The 20,093-nt window shown below is 40.5% G+C and overlaps 1 protein-coding gene across 1 annotated transcript in view; it reads left to right on the top strand.

Annotated features, from left to right (window-relative positions):
* The window catches only part of SmD3 (small ribonucleoprotein particle protein SmD3), a 44,976-nt gene extending 30,517 nt beyond the window's left edge, over positions 1-14,459 (top strand). Inside the window, exons 2-5 of the mRNA XM_071690589.1 lie at positions 5,146-5,279; positions 12,167-12,274; positions 12,922-13,003; positions 13,963-14,459. Coding sequence (XP_071546690.1) covers positions 5,154-5,279; positions 12,167-12,274; positions 12,922-13,003; positions 13,963-14,033 — 387 coding nt within the window. The 5' untranslated portion in view covers positions 5,146-5,153 and the 3' untranslated portion in view covers positions 14,034-14,459. The remainder of the gene's footprint in view (positions 1-5,145; positions 5,280-12,166; positions 12,275-12,921; positions 13,004-13,962) is intronic.
* Positions 14,460-20,093: the final 5,634 nt, after the last annotated feature.

The following is a 20,093-nucleotide window of genomic DNA, read 5'->3' as shown; positions in this document are numbered from 1 at the left end:
AAATGAGATGTTTGAGGACAATGTGTGGTGTGAGGTGGTTTGATCGAGTAAGTAATGAAAGAGTAAGAGAGATATGTGGTAATAAAAAGAGTGTGGTTGAGAGAGCAGAAGAGGGTGTGTTGAAATGGTTTGATCACATGGAGAGAATGAGTGAGGAAAGATTGACAAAGACGATATATGTGTCAAAGGTTGAGGGAACAAGGAGAAGTGGGAGACCAAATTGGAGGTGGAAGGATGGAGTGAAAAAGATTTTGAGCGATCGGGGCCAGAACATACAGGAGGGTGAAAGATGTTCAAGGAATAGAGTGAATTGGAACGATGTGGTGTACCGGGGTTGACGTGCTGTCAGTGGATTGAACCAGGGCATGTGGAGCATCTTGGGTAAACCATTGAAAGTTTTTTGTGGGGCCTGGATGTGGAAAGGGAGCTGTGGTTTCGGTGTGTTACACATGACAGCTAGAGATTGGGTGTGAACGAATGTAGCCTTTGTTGTCTTTTCCTAGTGCTGCCTCATGTGTACGTGGGGGAGGGGGTGCCTTCTTGTGTGGTGGTGAGAATGGATGTATATGTATGTATACATTGAAATGTATAGGTATGTATATGTGCATGTGTGGGCGTTTATGTATATACATTTGTGTGGGTGAGTTGGGCCATTCTTTCATATGTTTCCTTGCACTACCTCACTAATGCGGGAGACAGCGACAAAGCATGATAAATAAATGTACTAAGTGATTATTTTTTTGTCCAAATCTGGTTCTAGTTAGTGTTCTGAGGGTATCTAGCTTGTATGTTGCATTAATGTGCAAACATAGAAGGTACATTGGATAAGAATTGGTCCAGAGAAAGAGAAAGACAGAGTAAAGTTGACACCAGAACATGGAGTGCAGGGATAAGTGAAGATAGTCACTTCTGTAATTGGAGAAGACATGAACAACAGAAATAGCATGAGGACAACAGTCTGAAAGGTAAGGTCAGGAGCATAGTGGGAGTAGTGATGAAAACTGGTGTATACACCATTGTTACAGAGGGGCGCTGATGCAGTGGTTACTAGTCTGGGCAGTACTTCTCCCTTAGTGAGCGCTTTTGAATTTGAAGGGGCTGGTAAACAGTAGTGGGATGCTTGGATTGTGCTTAAGAAAATGTAAACAATAGAGAGGCATTGTTTGTTTCCAGAACACATGCCTATTTGCTTTCCATCCACATTAGACTAACAGCATGTCTGTTATAGGTGTTTTTGTGTCCTTGTACTTAAATCTTGTTTCAGAATGAATTATATTTTGATGTATAAGTTTTAGAGATAATATATAATGATTTTTGAGAGTGTGCTCTTGATGTAAAGTTTATTTGAATTCCTTTGAAGGGGACATCAACCATCATTTTTTCTTGGAAGGGAGTGCTGGTGTATAGAAAGGTTGAGAACCCATTGTGTTGATGGAACTGGTAAGAAACCTACCTAACAGACCCCAAAATATGGAAGATTTTAGCCAAGAAAGCAGAGCAGATAATGAAGCACAAGCATAAAAATGACAAAAAGATATTAAAACAAAATATTGCTGTATATATGAATATTCCAATTCTAATAACTCAGAATCTAAGGATCAAGGCTAATTGTCTTAATGAGTATGATGATAATATGTTGCCAGTCAACCTGACAAAAGCATCTAGATTAATGAGAGAATTTAAAATGAAGCAGACTTGAAGGATGGGTGTGACCCTCAGAGCAGAGGGACTTGTAGATAAAGCAGTTAGCTGTAAGCTTAAGGGAAATCAGCATATCAGATCTCAAAAAATTTAAATCAAATTAGTAAGCATACCAGCCAGTTAGATGAGTCACAAATAGACCACCCAGGACTTTGATGAGTTTAATGAATACTGTTATAAGAAACAGTAGAGTAATCTAAACAAGTTAACAGTTATCTGGTCTGATGACTTATTTTATGGAATGGGAGAAGAGATGAATATATGGATGCAGTTATAAAAACAAATCAGTAAACATTGCTTGTGCAGATGAAAAAGGAACAGTGAAAATTAAATGAAATGATATGGGAATTTTTTTTTTTTTTTTTTCATACTATTTGCCATTTCCCGCGATAGCGAGGTAGCGTTAAGAACAGAGGACTGGGCCTTTGAGGGAATATCCTCACCTGGCCCCCTTCTCTGTTCCTTCTTTTGGAAAAAAAAAAAAAAGGAAATGTTTGTTGTAATACAGGTTGAGCCTCTATAATCTGGTAACCTTGTGGCCTGGCCATTGCTGGAAAACAGAAATTGGCCCATAGGGGACTCCCTATTGAAATACATGCCTGACCCCTAGTCTTGCCAGTTCATTCCACATACATATTGAAGTGTTATCAAAGGTAGAACAAAGCTTAATAACAGAATGTAATACAACCATTAATGCTTCCAGACAAGGTTTTTATTGTTACTCCAGAAGTACTGTCAGATGGAGACTGTAACATCTTGGGCATGGTTTTTTGTGGCATATGAATCCAATATAGGGCAGATTTGTCAGCATTATACACTTGTTCTGGGGCTGACACCACCCTCCACAGCAATGACAAAAAGAGGTTGGCCAATTTCATAGCTGGCATCCATGCCAGAGTCACTCACAGTGGTTTCACTTCTAAACAGTAATATTTTACAGTGGAGTTCCCCAAGTAGCAATTCTTTCTCCACCTACGTGACCTCCAGTTACCTTAGGCAAACCTCAGCTTGAAGGTCCTTTCTCATGCAAACGACCTCTTAATCACATAATACCCACTAACACCAGAGTAGCAACTTCAAACATGCAGCATTGCATTATGCAGTTGGAACAGTGACACCTAGAGCAGAGTGTCTGCATGTGCACAAAGTTGTCAGTCTCCCTTTTTAACCCCAGCTACACTAATCCAGCTCACACCCTCCAATCATCTTAAATGAACATTCTTCCACAGAAGAAAACACTAGTCATTCTAGGCCTCAAATACAATACACATGACATACACTTCCAAAACCTGTAATATCAACACAAAAGTGACACACACACACAAAATACCTTTTGAACACTACCTGTGTTTGAGTGCAAAAAGAAAATCTGTCTGCCCCCAATATATTTTTAGAGGCTTTACACTGCGAAGCTGTAATGTGAGTACAAGCATGTGATGCTCTCAGAGTGAAATCATTGTACATGTGGTCATTGAGACTAGTGTTTCTAATGGTGTGGGCACCAGCAATCCACCTCATTGTGCCCCAGGTTATTTTTAGGGAAACTCATAATTCCTCTCGGCTGCCACTTTTTTTATGGTGGAAGAGGGGGATTTTGCTTTTTGTTGTAGTATTTCTTCTGCCTGTGCTTCAAGATGGTTTAATTCTCATCTTTCTAAGGAGGTAAAGGCCTGAATTTTTGCCTGGAAGCAAGAAAATATGGATACAATTCAAGGCACACTGGATGCTCAGAAAACACGATCGAGTGGCTGCTTCTCAGCATACATGACCTCCCTGACATCATTCCACCTCCAAAACCTATTTCTGGTTGCCCAAGGAGGACTTTTAGATCTACAGGTAACCTCCTAAGAGGAAAAGCCATCTAAAACTTCAAGGAAATGTTCTCAAAGAATCACTCATCATTGCCTGCTGAAGGACTTTCACATTCCTTCCCACAAGCCTGCTGCCAAACCTCTGCTTATGGAGGAAATGAAATGCAGATGACTTGCACTTTCTAAGAAAAATGAGGACTGGACTGAGCAACCGTGGAGTAAGGTTATGTTTTCAAATGAAAGTTCCTTCAATTGTGTGTGATCAAGGCGAGGCAGGGAAGCTTAGGAGGCTAGAGGATGCCTGCTGGAATGACTTTGGTTTACAGTGAAGGCTGAATCATATGGGTAGTGAGATGATCTGGGGTTTCCTTAGTGGTTCATTGGGTAGGGAAGAGTTTCTTCTTACCATAAAAACATTGTAATGAATGGAGAGCAATGTATTTTATTAAGGTGCTAGAGGACCATCTTCCTCCTGTTTATGGGTGTTTGGGTGTGATCACTTATGATAATACCCCCTGCCGTAAGGCTAGAAAGATGATGAATTGGTTATCATAGGAAAGTATTCAGTTGCTGGAGTGGCCTGGGAACTCCCCCAAACCTTAACCTAATCAAGAACTGCTTGAATCAGATGAAAGTCAGTCATGCTTCTTGCAACTCTCAACATTGCATTGCGTCATTCAGGAAGTCAAGACCTTTTGGACCCAAAACATGGACTAAGGAACCTTGCTCCTGGCGTGTCCAGATGTCTGCAGATGGTAATCAAGGCCACAGGAAAGTGACAAAGTACTATAATGTAATCGTGACATCATCTTTAAAAATATATGGGGTTTGGGCAAGGTTTTTCTGACACTTCCTGCTAGCCCTTTCGTGTGACATAATCATGTAAATTCTTTGTGTGTGTCAAAGGAATTTCTTCATGTGTAAGCCATATTACCTATGTTTTATTCCTTAATTGATAACTTTATTGCTTGAAGTCTTACAGGGTTTACCCCTATACCTCTCTTGCTTCTGTCTTTTGGTACAAGGACCCACACATGTGTAAAGGATAAAGTGTAGAATGAAATAACACATGCTTCATAAGAGAGTTCAGAAAATTTTTACTTTGAGGCATATAAATGAAAACTGAAACATATTACCTTACTTCGAGGAGATGGAATGAAGGAGGAGTGAATGGTATGAGCAGGAAAATTAAGAGGCAGTTCTGGAAAGAGTATTTGCAGAAAGCATGTGTGTTTGTGAAGATTGAGATGATTTAAGATGGTAGAATGACCTTTAAATGAAGTGTGCTGGAGTTTGACTGTATAATATGTGTACCTTGATGTTTGTGATGGATGGAGTGCATGTGTAAGCAGCTTGGCAAAGGCAAAGAGGATGTTGTGTGAATTGATGGGATAAAAACAGGGATTCATCTTTATTATATTGAAATGAACAGGTCAGTAAGAGATAACCAGTAATTAGTAGCATCTCAAGTGTAAATATTAAGGTTTTTGATAGAACTGTGATTGTTGATGAGTTTCACAAAAACCCAATAATGAGGAATAAGGACTTGATTTTTGTATTTACTCTTCAATGTATCTGAAAATTTTTACTTATGCTTTATATTGTAATAACCATTGAATAATTCTCAATACAGTTGCAAAGATGTCGATTGGTGTCCCCATCAAAGTGCTTCATGAAGCTGAGGGACACACAGTAACTGTTGAGACCATGCTAGGAGAGGTTTACCGTGGCAAGTTATTGGAAGCAGAAGATAATATGAATGTTCAGGTGAGAAACTAATGTTTTTCTATATTTATGTATTTAAGTGATGGATGTGCTTTAAAAGTTTAAATATTTAACCATTATGCTGGAGCACTTTTTGCATAGCGAGTTGTTGTTATACCAAGACCTTTTTGCAGTCATATATTACAAGCTTGATGGTTCACTTGCAGTCATATTACACAGCCGTATGATAATGAATTGGTGTAGTTGATGGTATTGGGATCTCATACAAACAGAAAAAATAATTGTGAACAACATTGATGCTGAAAGCATGGTCTGTTCTTGTTTGAGCTTTTACACAGACATGTGTGCACATAGTCACATATAAATATAGTCACATAGGTACATGGAACCACCTACCATGGGTTACTTAGGTTACCAGGCAGTTCTGGTAACTCATCCTTTGTATGGGCTGCTATCTTCAGCCAGCTGCAGAGTGCAAAATTCAGCTTTATGGCCTGGATATTACTTATGTGGATTGATGTTCATAGCACCCTGCTATGGTAACAGTAGATTGACATCTACATCACTGAAAGGGTTAAGGGCCATTTGGTTTTGAGGTGGTTGATTGGCCTTTTATGCACACATCTAGTATGATATACTGAAACCAGAGGCAATGTTTTTTCGTCTTTGATCACTGTGTCTCTTATTTGTGAGGTAGTGCCGGGAAACAGACAAAGACAGATCCACTAACATACACATGTATATACATGTTTTCCCTGCATGTCGTAGAAGGCGCCTGATGGATAGGAGCGGGGGGGGGGCTGGAAATACTTCTCTCCTGTTTTATTTTTATATAAGAAGGAACAGAGAAGGGGCCCAAGTGAGGATTTTCCCTCTAAGGCTCAGGCGATTGTTCTTAATTCTACCTCTCTAGCGAGGGAGATGAGGAATATGTACGAAAAAACTCGACACGTTTACATATTATACTTGCTTGTTGTCATCCATTCCTGACCCCACCCTGCACAATAGGAAACAGCACAAATGCATGAAAGGAAAGAAAATGATAACATATACATTCTCCTCCTCCCCACACCTGATTGTTGCCCTCTGCGTCAGCAAGGTAACGTCAGGAAACACATGAAGAAAGGCCACATCCACTCGCATCCACACGTCATGTGTAATGGACCAAAACCACAGTTCTCTAACAACATTCAAGCCCCAAAGACCTTCCCATGATTTACCCCAGATGTTTCGCATAACGAGGTTTACTTCATTGACAGCTCATTGATCCAATATATATATAGTGTATAAGTTATCCCATAGGATAGAGGAGAAAGAATACTTTCCAAGTGTTCCCTGTGGTGTAGAAGGCGACTAAAAGGGGTGAGAGTGAGGGGCAGGAAATCCTTCCCTCCAGTTTTACTTTTCCAAAAAGAAGGAACAGAGAATGTAGCCAAGTGGAGTTTTCCTTCTAAGGCCTAGTCAAATGCTCTTGAATGCTACCTCATTATTGTGGGAAATGGTGAGCATATATGAAGAAAAAAAACTTGAAATACAGTAACATTGGTATGAACTATCCCTGCAATGCACAAATGTTTATTATTTGCATTACTTGCACAGTGGTCATCTGATGTTACTTTTAGAAATTTATTATTATTATTATTATTATTATTATGATTCATGGTGAGGTGCCTGAGGATTGGCGGAATGCTTGCATAGTGCCATTGTACAAAGGCAAAGGGGATAAGAGTGAGAGCTCAAATTACAGAGGTATAAGTTTGTTGAGTATTCCTGGTAAATTATATGGGAGGGTATTGATTGAGAGGGTGAAAGCATGTACAGAGCATCAGATTGGGGAAGAACAGTGTGGTTTCAGAGAGGATATGTGGATCTGGTGTTTGCTTTGAAGAATGTATGCGAGAAATACTTAGAAAAACAAATGGATTTGTATGTAGCATTTATGGATCTGGAGAAGGCATATGATAGAGTTGATAGAGATGCTCTGTGGAAGGTATTAAGAATATATGGTGTGGGAGGCAAGTTGTTAGAAGCAGTGAAAAGTATTTATTGAGGATGTAAGGCATGTGTACGTGTAGGAAGCGAGGAAAGTGATTGGTTCTCAGTGAATGTAGGTTTGCGGCGGGGATGTGTGATGTCTCCATGGTTATTTAATTTGTTTATGGATGGTGTTGTTAGGGAGGTGAGTGCAAGAGTTTTGGAAAGAGGGGCAAGTATGCAGTCTGTTGTGGATGAGAGAGCTTGCGAAGTGAGTCAGTTGTTGTTCGCTGATGATACAGCGCTGGTGGCTGATTCATGTGAGAAACTGCAGAAGCTGGTGACTGAGTTTGGTAAAGTGTGTGAAAGAAGAAAGTTAAGAGTAAATGTGAAAAAGAGCAAGGTTATTAGGTACAGTAGGGTTGAGGGTCAAGTCAATTGGGAGGTAAGTTTGAATGGAGAAAAGCTGGAGGAAGTGAAGGGTTTTAGATATCTGGGAGTGGATCTGGCAGCGGATGGAACCATGGAAGCGGAAGTGAATCATAGGTTGGGGGAGGGGGCGAAAATTCTGTGAGCCTTGAAGAATGTTTGGAAGTCGAGAACATTATCTCGGAAAGCAAAAATGGGTATGTTTTAAGGAATAGTGGTTCCAACAATGTTGTATGGTTGCGAGGCGTGGGCTATGGATAGAGTTGTGCGCAGGAGGGTGGATGTGCTGGAAATGAGATGTTTAAGGACAATAAGTGGTGTGAGGTGGTTTGATCGAGTAAGTAATGTAAGGGTAAGAGAGATGTGTGGAATAAAAAGAGTGTAGTTGAGAGAGCAGAAGAGGGTGTTTTGAAATGGTTTGGTCACATGGAGAGAATGAGTGAGGAAAGATTGACCAAGAGGATATATGTGTCAGAGGTGGAGGGAACGAGGAGAAGTGGGAGACCAAATTGGAGGTGGAAAGATAGAGTGAAAAAGATTTTGAGTGATTGGGGCCTGAACATGCAGGAGGGTGAAAGGCAGGCAAGGAATAGAGTGAATTGGAATGATGTGGTATACCGGGATCGACGTGCTGTCAATGGATTGAACCAGGGCATGTGAAGCGTATGGGGTAAACCATGGAAAGTTTTGTGGGTCCTGGATGTGGAAAGGGAGCTGTGGTTTCGGTGCATTATTACATGACAGCTAGAGACTGAGTGTGAACGAATGTGGCCTTTGGTGTTTTTCCTAGCGCTACCTCGCACACATGAGGGGGAGGGGGATGGTATTCCATGTGTGGCGAGGGGGCGATGGGAACAAATAAAGGCAGACTATGAATTATGTACATGTGTATATATGTATATGTCTGTGTGTGTATATATATGTGTACATTGAGATGTATAGGTATGTATATTGTGCGTGTGTGGACATGTAAGTATATACATGTGTATATGGGCAGGGTTGGGCCATTCTTTCGTCTGTTTCCATGCGCTACCTTGCTAACGCGGGAGACAGCGACAAAGCAAAATAATAAAAAAAAATGATATTATTATTATTATTATGAATGGAGAAGGCATATGATAGAGTTGATAGAGATGCTCTGTGGAAGGTATTAAGAATATATGGTGTGGGAGGAAAGTTGTTAGAAGCAGTGAAAAGTTTTTATCGAGGATGTAAGGCATGTGTACGTGTAGGAAGAGAGGAAAGTGATTGGTTCTCAGTGAATGTAGGTTTGCGGCAGGGGTGTGTGATGTCTCCATGGTTGTTTAATTTGTTTATGGATGGGTTGTTAGGGAGGTAAATGCAAGAGTTTTGGAAAGAGGGGCAAGTATGAAGTCTGTTGGGGATGAGAGAGCTTGGGAAGTGAGTCAGTTGTTGTTCGCTGATGATACAGCGCTGGTGGCTGATTCATGTGAGAAACTGCAGAAGCTGGTGACTGAGTTTGGTAAAGTGTGTGGAAGAAGAAAGTTAAGAGTAAATGTGAATAAGAGCAAGGTTATTAGGTACAGTAGGGTTGAGGGTCAAGTCAATTGGGAGGTGAGTTTGAATGGAGAAAAACTGGAGGAAGTGAAGTGTTTTAGATATCTGGGAGTGGATCTGGCAGCGGATGGAACCATGGAAGCGGAAGTGGATCATAGGGTGGGGGAGGGGGCGAAAAGTGTGGGGGCCTTGAAGAATGTGTGGAAGTCGAGAACATTATCTCGGAAAGCAAAAATGGGTATGTTTGAAGGAATAGTGGTTCCAACAATGTTGTATGGTTGCGAGGTGTGGGCTATGGATAGAGTTGTGCGCAGGAGGATGGATGTGCTGGAAATGAGATGTTTGAGGACAATGTGTGGTGTGAGGTGGTTTGATCGAGTAACGTAAGGGTAAGAGAGATGTGTGGAAATAAAAAGAGCGTGGTTGAGAGAGCAGAAGAGGGTGTTTTGAAATGGTTTGGGCACATGGAGAGAATGAGTGAGGAAAGATTGACCAAGAGGATATATGTGTCGGAGGTGGAGGGAACGAGGAGAAGAGGGAGACCAAATTGGAGGTGGAAAGATGGAGTGAAAAAGATTTTGTGTGATCGGGGCCTGAACATGCAGGAGGGTGAAAGGAGGGCAAAGAATAAAGTGAATTGGAGCGATGTGGTATACCGGGGTTGACGTGCTGTCAGTGGATTGAATTAAGGCATGTGAAGCGTCTGGGATAAACCATGGAAAGCTGTGTAGGTATGTATATTTGCGTGTGTGGACGTATGTATATACATGTGTATGGGGGTGGGTTGGGCCATTTCTTTCGTCTGTTTCCTTGCGCTACCTCGCAAACGCGGGAGACAGCGACAAAGTATAATAAAAAAAAATTATTATTATTATTATTATTATTATTATTATTATTATTATTATTATTATTATTATTCTATTCTATTATACTTTGTCACTGTCTCCTGCATTAGGGAGGTAGCGCAAGGAAACAGACGAAAGAATGGCCCAACCCACCCACATACACATGTATATAATACATGCCCACACACACATTTATACATACATACCTATACATTTCAACATACTTATATTTACATACACAGACATATACATATATACACATGCACATAATTCATACTTGCTGCCTTTATTCAATCCCGTCGCCACCCTGCCACATTTGAAATGACATTTATTATTTATTATACTTTGTCGCTGTCTCCCATGTTAGCGCAGGGAAACAGATGAAAGAATTGCCCAACCCACCCACATACACATGTATATACATACACGTCCATATACAGCACATATACATATGGATACATCTCAGTGTATACATATATACACACACACAGACATATATACACATGTACATGTGTATATCCACACATCCTTTACCACTTCTGAAACCACACTGCTCTTCCCCAATCTGATGCTCTGTACATGCCTTCACCCTCTCAATCAATACCCTTCCATATAATTTACCAGGAATACTCAGCAGACTTATACCTCTGTAATTTGAGCACTCACTCTTATCCCCTTTGCCTTTGTACAATGGCACTATGCACACATTCCGTCAATCCTCAGGCACCTCACCATGAGTCATGCATACATTAAATAACCTTACCAACCAGTCAACAATACAGTCACCCCCTTTTTTAATAAATTCCACTGCAATACCATCCAAACCTGCTGCCTTGCCGGCTTTCATCTTCCGCAAAGCTTTTACTACCTCTTCTCTGTTTACCAAATCATTTTCCCCAACCCTCTCACTTTGCACACCACCTTGACCAAGACACCCTATATCTGCCACTCTATCATCAAACACATTCAACAAACCTTCAAAATACTCACTCCATCTCCTCACATCACCACTACTTGTTATCACCTCCCCATTAGCCCCCTTCACTGAAGTTCCCATTTGCTCCCTTGTCTTACGCACTTTATTTACTTCCTTCTAGAGCATCTTTTTATTGTCCCTAAAATTTAATGATACTCTCTCACCCCAACTCTCATTTGCCCTCTTTTTCACCTTTTGCACCTTTCTCTTGACCTCCTGCCTCTTTCTTTTATACATCTCCCTCTCATTAGCATTTTTTCCCTGCAAAAATTGTCCAAATGCCTCTCTCTTCTCTTTCACTAATAATCTTACTTCTTCATCCCACCACTCTCTACCCTTTCTAATCAACCCACCTCCCACGCTTCTCATGCCACAAGCATCTTTTGCGCAAGCCATCAATGCTTTCCTAAATACATCCCATTCCTCCCCCACTCCCCTTACATCCTTTGTTCTCACCTTTTTCCATTCTGTACTCAGTCTCTCCTGGTACTTCCTCACACAAGTCTCCTTCCCAAGCTCACTTACTCTCACCACTCTCTTTACTCCAACATTCTCTCTTTGTTTCTGAAAACCCCTACACATCTTCACCTTCGCCTCCACAGGATAATGATCAGACATCCCTCCAGTTGCACCTCTCAGCACATTAACATCCAAAAGTCTCTCTCTTTCGTGCGCCTGTCAATTAACATGTAATCCAATAACGCTCTCTGGCCATCTCTCCTACTTACATACGTATACTTTTGTATATCTCTCTTTTTAAACCAGGTATTCCCAATCACCAGTCCTTTTTCAGCACATAAATCTACAAGCTCTTCACATACACATGCATATACACATACATATACATGTACTTAGGAACATATACATATGTACACATCTACATATTCATAATTGCTCACCTTCATCCATTCTCAGTGCCACCTTGCCCCATACGAAACAGCATCACCACCGCCTGCATCAGCAAGGTAGCACCAGGAAACAGATGAAGAGAGGCCATATCCACTTACTCTCAGAGTTTAGCTGTAATGTGTAATGCTGTGAAATATGCTGTAATTACATTGTGGTGTACGCTTATATATTTTTGTATGGAAATACTTGTCGTCTTGTACTTTTTGTGTTTTCAGGCATTTGTCATTTTCTGAAGAGACAGATTATGCTTGTTGATTGATGATAGTCAAAATTTTCAGATGGAGTCATGTACTGTTACTTACCGTAATGGACAGACAGCTAGATTGGAAAATGTATTCATCCGTGGCTCAAAGATACGGTTTCTCATTTTGCCTGATATGCTGAAGGTAAGAGTATCTCAGCTTCATTTATTTGCTGTAACTGAGGAGAGTACCTATTGAGTAATCTGAGATGTTTTTTAATTTAGATAAAAGTGTGATATGAATATAATTTAAGATTATTGTTTAGTAGGTTCTTTATGGAGTACACTTTAAGATAAACAAAAGATTGATTGTCATTGCATTCTTGTTTTACACAAATATTGGTAGAAGCTGAGTGCATTAATGTACTATTTATGTGCTCCATAAGGTGTAATTATTAGAGTAATTGAATGAGGTGTAGATTATGAATTTCTTGTACCTGTTTCACATAAGTTATTGTCTATGAAATTGAATGTTTAAAAGGAGTCAAATATTGGCTACAGGTAATATGAATTATGAATGTGTAGATGTGTTGTGATTTTGTAGACTCAGATTTTGCTGTTACACCATATATTTCATATTGAATATCTGATTTGTTTTAGTGACAGTTATCTGGTTAATAAAGTTCTTATTCTGGAGTATTGTGTTTTCCTTCACTAAGCTAATATTTGCCATAGTGTTATCATAGAGGCCTTTTTGGTATCTGTCTAAGAAAGTGAGATAGGCATGAATTAATGAGTTTTTGGGTTTATTTTTTTGTCATTAGTTCACTGGTGATTATCCTCTCTTTGCAGAATGCACCTATGTTTAAAAATATGACGGGCAGGAAAGGAGGAGCAGCGGGTAGTGGTAAATCCGCTATTCTGAGAGCACAAGGTAAAGTGTTTACATACATACATACAGAGTTTAAAGAGAAGTAAATGGTTATAATTGTAATGTGCCAATAGAAGCATTCAAATAATGGCTGGTGTGTTGTTCACTTTCATGATTATATACTTCTTGGCCACTGTTTCCATATGTTCTCAGTCCTTGCATGTTAAAAGAACCCCAGTATTCTGTTTGACTGGTACTCTCCTGTAATTGTTCCAGCTTCCCAACATTTCAATCGTACACACCTTCATGTATCCATACCAAGTCCAAGTCAGAACACAGCACATCATCATTTTATAAAGATATAATTGATTTTTCTGTAGCTTTTCACTTTTAGATAAATTTTCTTGGTGTATATTCAAATGACTGAAGTCTCTATTACTTGTCAAATTAGGTTGGAACTGTGCCTTCTGAATGAAGTCTTCTTCTCATAGCTTTCCATCATAGCAAATACTTACCCACAGCATCTCAGAATTCCATGTCTCCATCCCTAGAAATTTACCCTCAGCATCTCAGCATGTCATGTCCCCTACCTTGAAAAATTTTCGTAAAGCAGACTTCCCTTTCTTTGTTTACATCACATGGCTGCTGTTAGCATGACATATTTAATACCCTCTTAAAGCTTTACACTAATCTTGGTAACCACTTAGAGAATTATAGGATACAAGATTTATGGTAAAACATTGATTGAATCATCTAGATCAAATAGGTTTACAAAGTGGAAAGGTATGGAATGCTTAAACTAGTATGGAACCTCATGTTTAACTTTTTATTGCACAGAATGGATTGAGGGTATGTGTGGATGAACTGAGAGGGTTTATGCCTTTCATCTTCTCCATTTATGAAATAAATGCTTAAGATAGATACACTTCATATGAACTTTAGCTTGGCTTGAAACATAAACCATAAAGCAATTTTAAATGTGATATAGCTTGTCGTGAATTAACACTAAGATATCTTTGCAGCTGCACGTGGTCGAGGAAGAGGTGGCAGAGGTGGAAGAGGATGGGGTCCTGGTGGCCCCATGAGACGATAGGTTGGCTACCATCATAGTCCTTCATATATTTCTTATGCTCTTAGATACTGCGTGCAGTATGCATTTGGTACTGCTTCTTTATTTCATAACATGTTGAATGTGTAACACGAGGTGAAAATTTCCTGAACATTTCACACATTACAGATTATTGGCATACGCTGTTTGTATGTGCTTTGAGAGGTATTTAGCAGTTGTAATCCAAAAAGGAAAAGACATTTTTATATAAATGTATTTGCATAGGTGTGTGTTTCACTCTTAGATATTGTATTAGCTCCTTACTTTTTGGCTAAGTCTTTATCTCTCTGATCAGCCACATCATTAAAGAAGTACCATGTTATTGTGCTAAGAATGTTTAGTTTACTCATTGTAATTGGTTAAAGTACTTTGATTTAGGGTATTAAATAAATATTTCTTAGAAATACAGAATCATCTTTGACTTTCAAAAGGCATTCGATAGTTCCTGTTATTTGTTTGTCTCTTCAATCCCTCAGGATACAAAAATTAAGTTTCCTGTAATCATAAAACATAGTTTTTGTTGTTCTTGGCAATTATAAGTTGTAACATTGTCTGTGTCCATTGTCCAGAAGAGGAGGGGACAAGAAAGGGGAGACTGAATTAGAGATAGAGAGATGGAGTGAAAATGATTTTGGTTTCTCTAGGCATGCATGGGGTAGAGTGAATTGGAGGAAGACTGATTGGAGATGAAGTGATTGAGTTTTCAGGGCTTGAGTGAGTAGGAGGATGTATGTGGGCGATGTGTTGTCAGGTGTTTAGAGAATAGATGTGAAAGAATGAGGCTCTTCTTATGTTCCTGGCACCACCTCGAATGGGAAACAGCAAACAAGAATGAAAAAAAGATATCAGGTGACACAGTGTAGAATAGCAAAAGGTATTAGTGAATAAACTTAAAGGAGTGTATGAGGAATGGGATGTAATGAAGGAAGCAGTGCTGGCATGTGAGTTAAGTGTATGGCATTTAGGAGGTAGATGTTAGACCTAAGAAAGGGTAATGAATAGTGAGATGACAAAATTAAGTTGGTACTAAAAGAAATTGAGGTTTATGGGCATTATATACAGGGGAGAAGTGCAAGTGATCATATGTATGATTAAGAAAAAGTGACAGGTCAAAATGAAAGTGCAGGGGCTCTTAAAGAGAGCTTAGAGTTAGGGTGGTTAAGTATAAAAACTGAGGAAAAATAAGAAAATTTGAAGGTTAACAATATGATGAAAATGAAAGGAAAGGCAACAAATGGGGACATTGGTGAAAGGGGAAATGAAAAAGTTGTTCCATGCAGAAATGAGATGGAGTGGCTACTTAAGGATTGATAGGTGTGCTTGATGTGATGGTGTCAGATGCGGGTGTCTAGGTCAGGCAGCTGTGCAAAGAATGTCATACTAAGTGGTTTGATGAAGAATGGGAGTGAGAAATACTTGAAAAAAAAAATTGTACATAACTTTTATGGATAGGGTTGATAAAGATGCTTTGTGGAAGTTATTACATATATGGGTGATCAGGGTGGTGAATATGATGGTTTTAGGGAGAGGGGTAGGTCTGCAGTCTGGCAGGTAATGGGGTGCTTGTATGGTGTTTGTTTTGTTTGCTGAAAACAGCATAGGTAGCAGAGTGAGTAACTGTAGAGAATCAGCAGAAATTTGTTTTTGAGCTTGTGAAAATGTGAAAGGAGATAGTTCAGAGTAAATATGAATAAAAGCAAAATTGTTAGGTTTAGCATTAGCTGGGGGTTTGATTCTGAATGGAGGAAGTGTTTTCAGGTACCTTGAAGTGAACTTGGACTTGCAGCAAATGGATCCATGGGAGGTGAAGTGAGCCATAGGATGGGTGAAGGGGACAAACATTTTAGGAGCAATGGGGAATGTGTCCACAAAATGAAGGGGGGGAAACAGACTTGCTGTCGTTGTGTCCATTATTAGGAGACAGATGTGAATAAGAGCAAGGTTATTAGGTACAGTAGGGTTGAGGGACAAGTCAGTTGGGAGGTAAGTTTTAAAGGAGAAAAACTGGAGGAAGTGAAGTGTTTTAGATATCTGGGAGTGGATTTGGCAGCGGATGGAACCATGGAAGTGGAAGTGAATCATAGGGTGGGGGAGGGTGCGAAAGTTCTGGGAGTATGAAAAATGTGTGGAAGGCGAGAACGTTATCTCGGAAAGCAGAAATGGGTATGTTTGAAGGAATAGTGGTTTCAGCAATGTTATATGGATGCGAGGCGTGGGCTATAGAGAGAGTTGTGCGGAGGAGGGTGGACGTGCTGGAAATGAGATGTTTGAGGACAATATGTGGTGTGAGGTGGTTTGATGAAGTAATGACAAGGTAAGAGAGATGTGTGGTAATAAAAAGAGTGTGGTTGAGAGAACAGAAGAGGGTGTTTTGAAATGGTTTGGTCACATGGAGAGAATGAGTAAGGAAAGATTGACCAAGAGGATGTATGTGTCAGAGGTGGAGGGAATGAGAAGTGGGAGACTAAATTGGAGGTGGAAAGATGGAGTGAAAAAGATTTTGAGTGATCGGGGCCTGAACATGCAGGAGGGTGAAAGGTGTGTAAGGAATAGAGTGAATTGGAATGATGTAGTATACCGGGGTCGACGTGCTGTTAATGGATTGAACCAGGACATGTGAAGTGTCTGGGGTAAACCATGGAATGTTTTGTGGGTTCTGGATGTGGAAAGGGAGCTGTGGTTTCGGTGCATTATACATGACAGCGAGAGACTGAGTGTGAACAAATGTGGCCTCTATTGTCTTTTCCTAGTGCTACCTCGCACACATGTTGGGTGAGGGGGTTGTCATTTCATGTGTGACGGGGTGGCGACGGGAATGAATAAAGGCAGACTATAAATTATGTACAAGTGTATATATGTATATGTCTGTATGTGTATATACATGTATACTTTTAGATGTATATGTGCTTGTGTGGACGCGTATGTATATACATGTGTATGTGGGTGGGTTGGGCCATTCTTTTGCCTGTTTCCTTGCTAACGCAGGAGATGGCGACAAAGTATAACAAAAATAGATAATGAGCTATATATTTATTTATTTATTTATTTTGCTTTGTTGTCTCCCGCATTAGTGAGGTAGCGCAAGGAAACAGACAAAAGAATGGCCCAACCCACCCACATACACATGTATATACATACACATCCACAAACGCAAATATACATACCTATACATCTCGACGTATACATATATATACACACACAGACATATACATATATACACATGTACATAATTCATCCTGTCTGCCTTTATTCACTCCCATCGCCACCCCGCCACACATGAAATAAACAACCCCCTCCCCCCTCATGTGCGCGAGGTAGCGCTAGGAAGACAACAAAGGCCCCATTCGTTCACACTCACTCTCTAGCTGTCATGTAATAATGCACCGAAACCACAGCTCCCTTTCCACATCCAGGCCCCACACAACTTTCCATGGTTTACCCCAGACGCTTCACATGCCCTGGTTCAATCCGTTGACAGCACGTCGACCACGGTATACCACGTCATTCGAATTCACTCTATTCCTTGCACGCCTTTCACCCTCCTGCATGTTCAAGCCCCGATCGCTCAAAATCTTTTTCACTCCATCTTTCCACCTCCAATTTGGTCTCCCACTTCTCGTTCCCTCCACCTCTGACACATATATCCTCTTGGTCAATCTTTCCTCACTCATTCTCTCCATGTGACCAAACCATTTCAAAACACCCTCTTCTGCTCTCTCAACCACACTCTTTTTATTACCACACATCTCTCTTACCCTGTTATTACTTACTCGATCAAACCACGTCACACCACATATTGCCCTCAAACATCTCATTTCCAGCACATCCACCGGCCTTCGCACAACTCTATCCATAGCCCACGCCTCGCAACCATACAACATTGTTGGAACCACTATTCCTTCAAACATACCCATTTTTGCTTTCCGAGATAATGTTCACGACTTCCACACATTCTTCAAGGCTCACAGAATTTTCGCCCCCTCCCCCACCCAATGATTCACTTCCGCTTCCATGGTTCCATCCGCTGCCAGATCCACTCCCAGATATCTAAAAACTTCACTTCCTCCAATTTTTCTCCATTCAAACTTACCTCCCAATTGACTTGACCCTCAACCCTACTGTACCTAATAACCTTGCTCTTATTCACATTTACTCTCAACTTTCTTCTTTCACACACTTTACCAAACTCAGTCACCAGCTTCTGCAGTTTCTCACATGAATCAGCCACCAGCGCTGTATGATCAGCGAACAACAACTGACTCACTTCCCAAGCTCTCTCATCCACAACAGACAGACTGCATACTTGCCCCTCTTTCCAAAACCCATGCATTCACCTCCCTAACAACCCCATCCATAAACAAATTAAACAACCATGGAGACATCACACACCCCTCCCGCAAACCTACATTCACTGAGAACCAATCACTTTCCTCTCTTCCTACACGTACACATGCCTTACATCTTCGATAAAAGCTTTTCACTGCTTCTAACAACTTGCCTCCCACACCATATATTCTTAATACCTTCCACAGAGCAACTCTATCATACGCCTTCTCCAGATCCATAAATGCTACATACAAATAAGTTGTCTTTCTAAGTATTTCTCACATACATTCTTCAAAGCAAACACCTGATCCACACATCCTGTACCACTTCTGAAACCACAATGCTCTTCCCTAATGTGATGCTCTGTACATGCCTTCACCCTCACAATCAATACCCTCCCATATAATTTCCCAGGAATACTCAACAAACTTATACCTCTGCAATTAGAGCACTCACCTTTGTCCCATTTGCCTTTATACAATGGCACTATGCAAGCATTCCGCCAATCCTCAGGCACCTCACGATGACTCATACATACATTAAATAACCTTACCAACCAGTCAACAATACAGTCACCCCCGTTTGTAATAAAGTCCACTGCAATACCATCCAAGCCTGCTACCTTGCCGGCTTTCATCTTCCGCAAAGCTTTTAGTACCTCTTCTCTGTTTACCAAATCGTCCTCCCTAACCCTCTCACTTTGCACACCACCTTGACCAAAACACCCTACATCTGCCACTGTATCGTCAAACACATTCAACAAACCTTCAAAATACTCACTCCATCTCCTTCTCACATCACCACTACTTGTTATCACCTCCCAATTAGCCCCCTTCACTGAAGTTCCCATTTGTTCCCTTGTCTTACGCACTTTATTTACCTCCTTCCAAAACATCTTTTTATTCTCCCTAAAATTCAATGATACTCTCTCACCCCAACTCTCATTTGCCCTCTTTTTCACCTCTTGCACCTTTCTCGACCTGTCTCTTTCTTTTATACATCTCCCACTCATTTGCATTATTTCCCCAAAAATCGTCCAAATGCCTCTCTCTTCTCTTTCACTAATAATCTTACTTCTTCATCCCACCACTCACTACCCTTTCTAATCTGCCCATCTCCCATGCTTCTCATGCCACAAGCATCCTTTGTGCAAGCCATCACTGCTTCACTAAATACATCCCATTCCTCTCCCACTCCCCTTACCTCCTTTGTTTTCACCTTTTTCCATTCTGTACTTAGTCTCTCCTGGTACTTCCTCACACAAGTCTCCTTCCCAAGCTCACTTACTCTCACTACTCTCTTCATTACACCATTCTCTCTTCGTTTCTGAAAACCTCTACAAATCTTCACCTTCGCTTCTACAAGATAGTGATCAGACATCCCTCCAGTTGCACCTCTCAGCACATTAACATCCAAAAGTCTCTCTCTCTCTCTCTCTCTCTCTCTATATATATATATATATATATATATTTATTTATTTTGCTTTGTCGCTGTCTCCCGTGTTAGCAAGGCAGCGCAAGGAAACAGAGGAAAGAATGGCCCAACCCACCCACATACACATGAATATACAGACACATCCACACACGCAAATATACATACCTATACATCTCAATGTACACATATATATACACATACAGACATATACATATATACACATGTACATAATTCATACTGTCTGCCTTTATATATAGAACAAATGAGGTAAGGGGAGTGAGGGAG

The sequence above is a fragment of the Panulirus ornatus genome, chromosome 48, assembly GCF_036320965.1.
Source record: "Panulirus ornatus isolate Po-2019 chromosome 48, ASM3632096v1, whole genome shotgun sequence".
Classification (NCBI taxonomy): Eukaryota; Metazoa; Arthropoda; class Malacostraca; order Decapoda; family Palinuridae; genus Panulirus; species Panulirus ornatus.
This window is presented reverse-complemented; position numbering and strand designations above follow the sequence as displayed.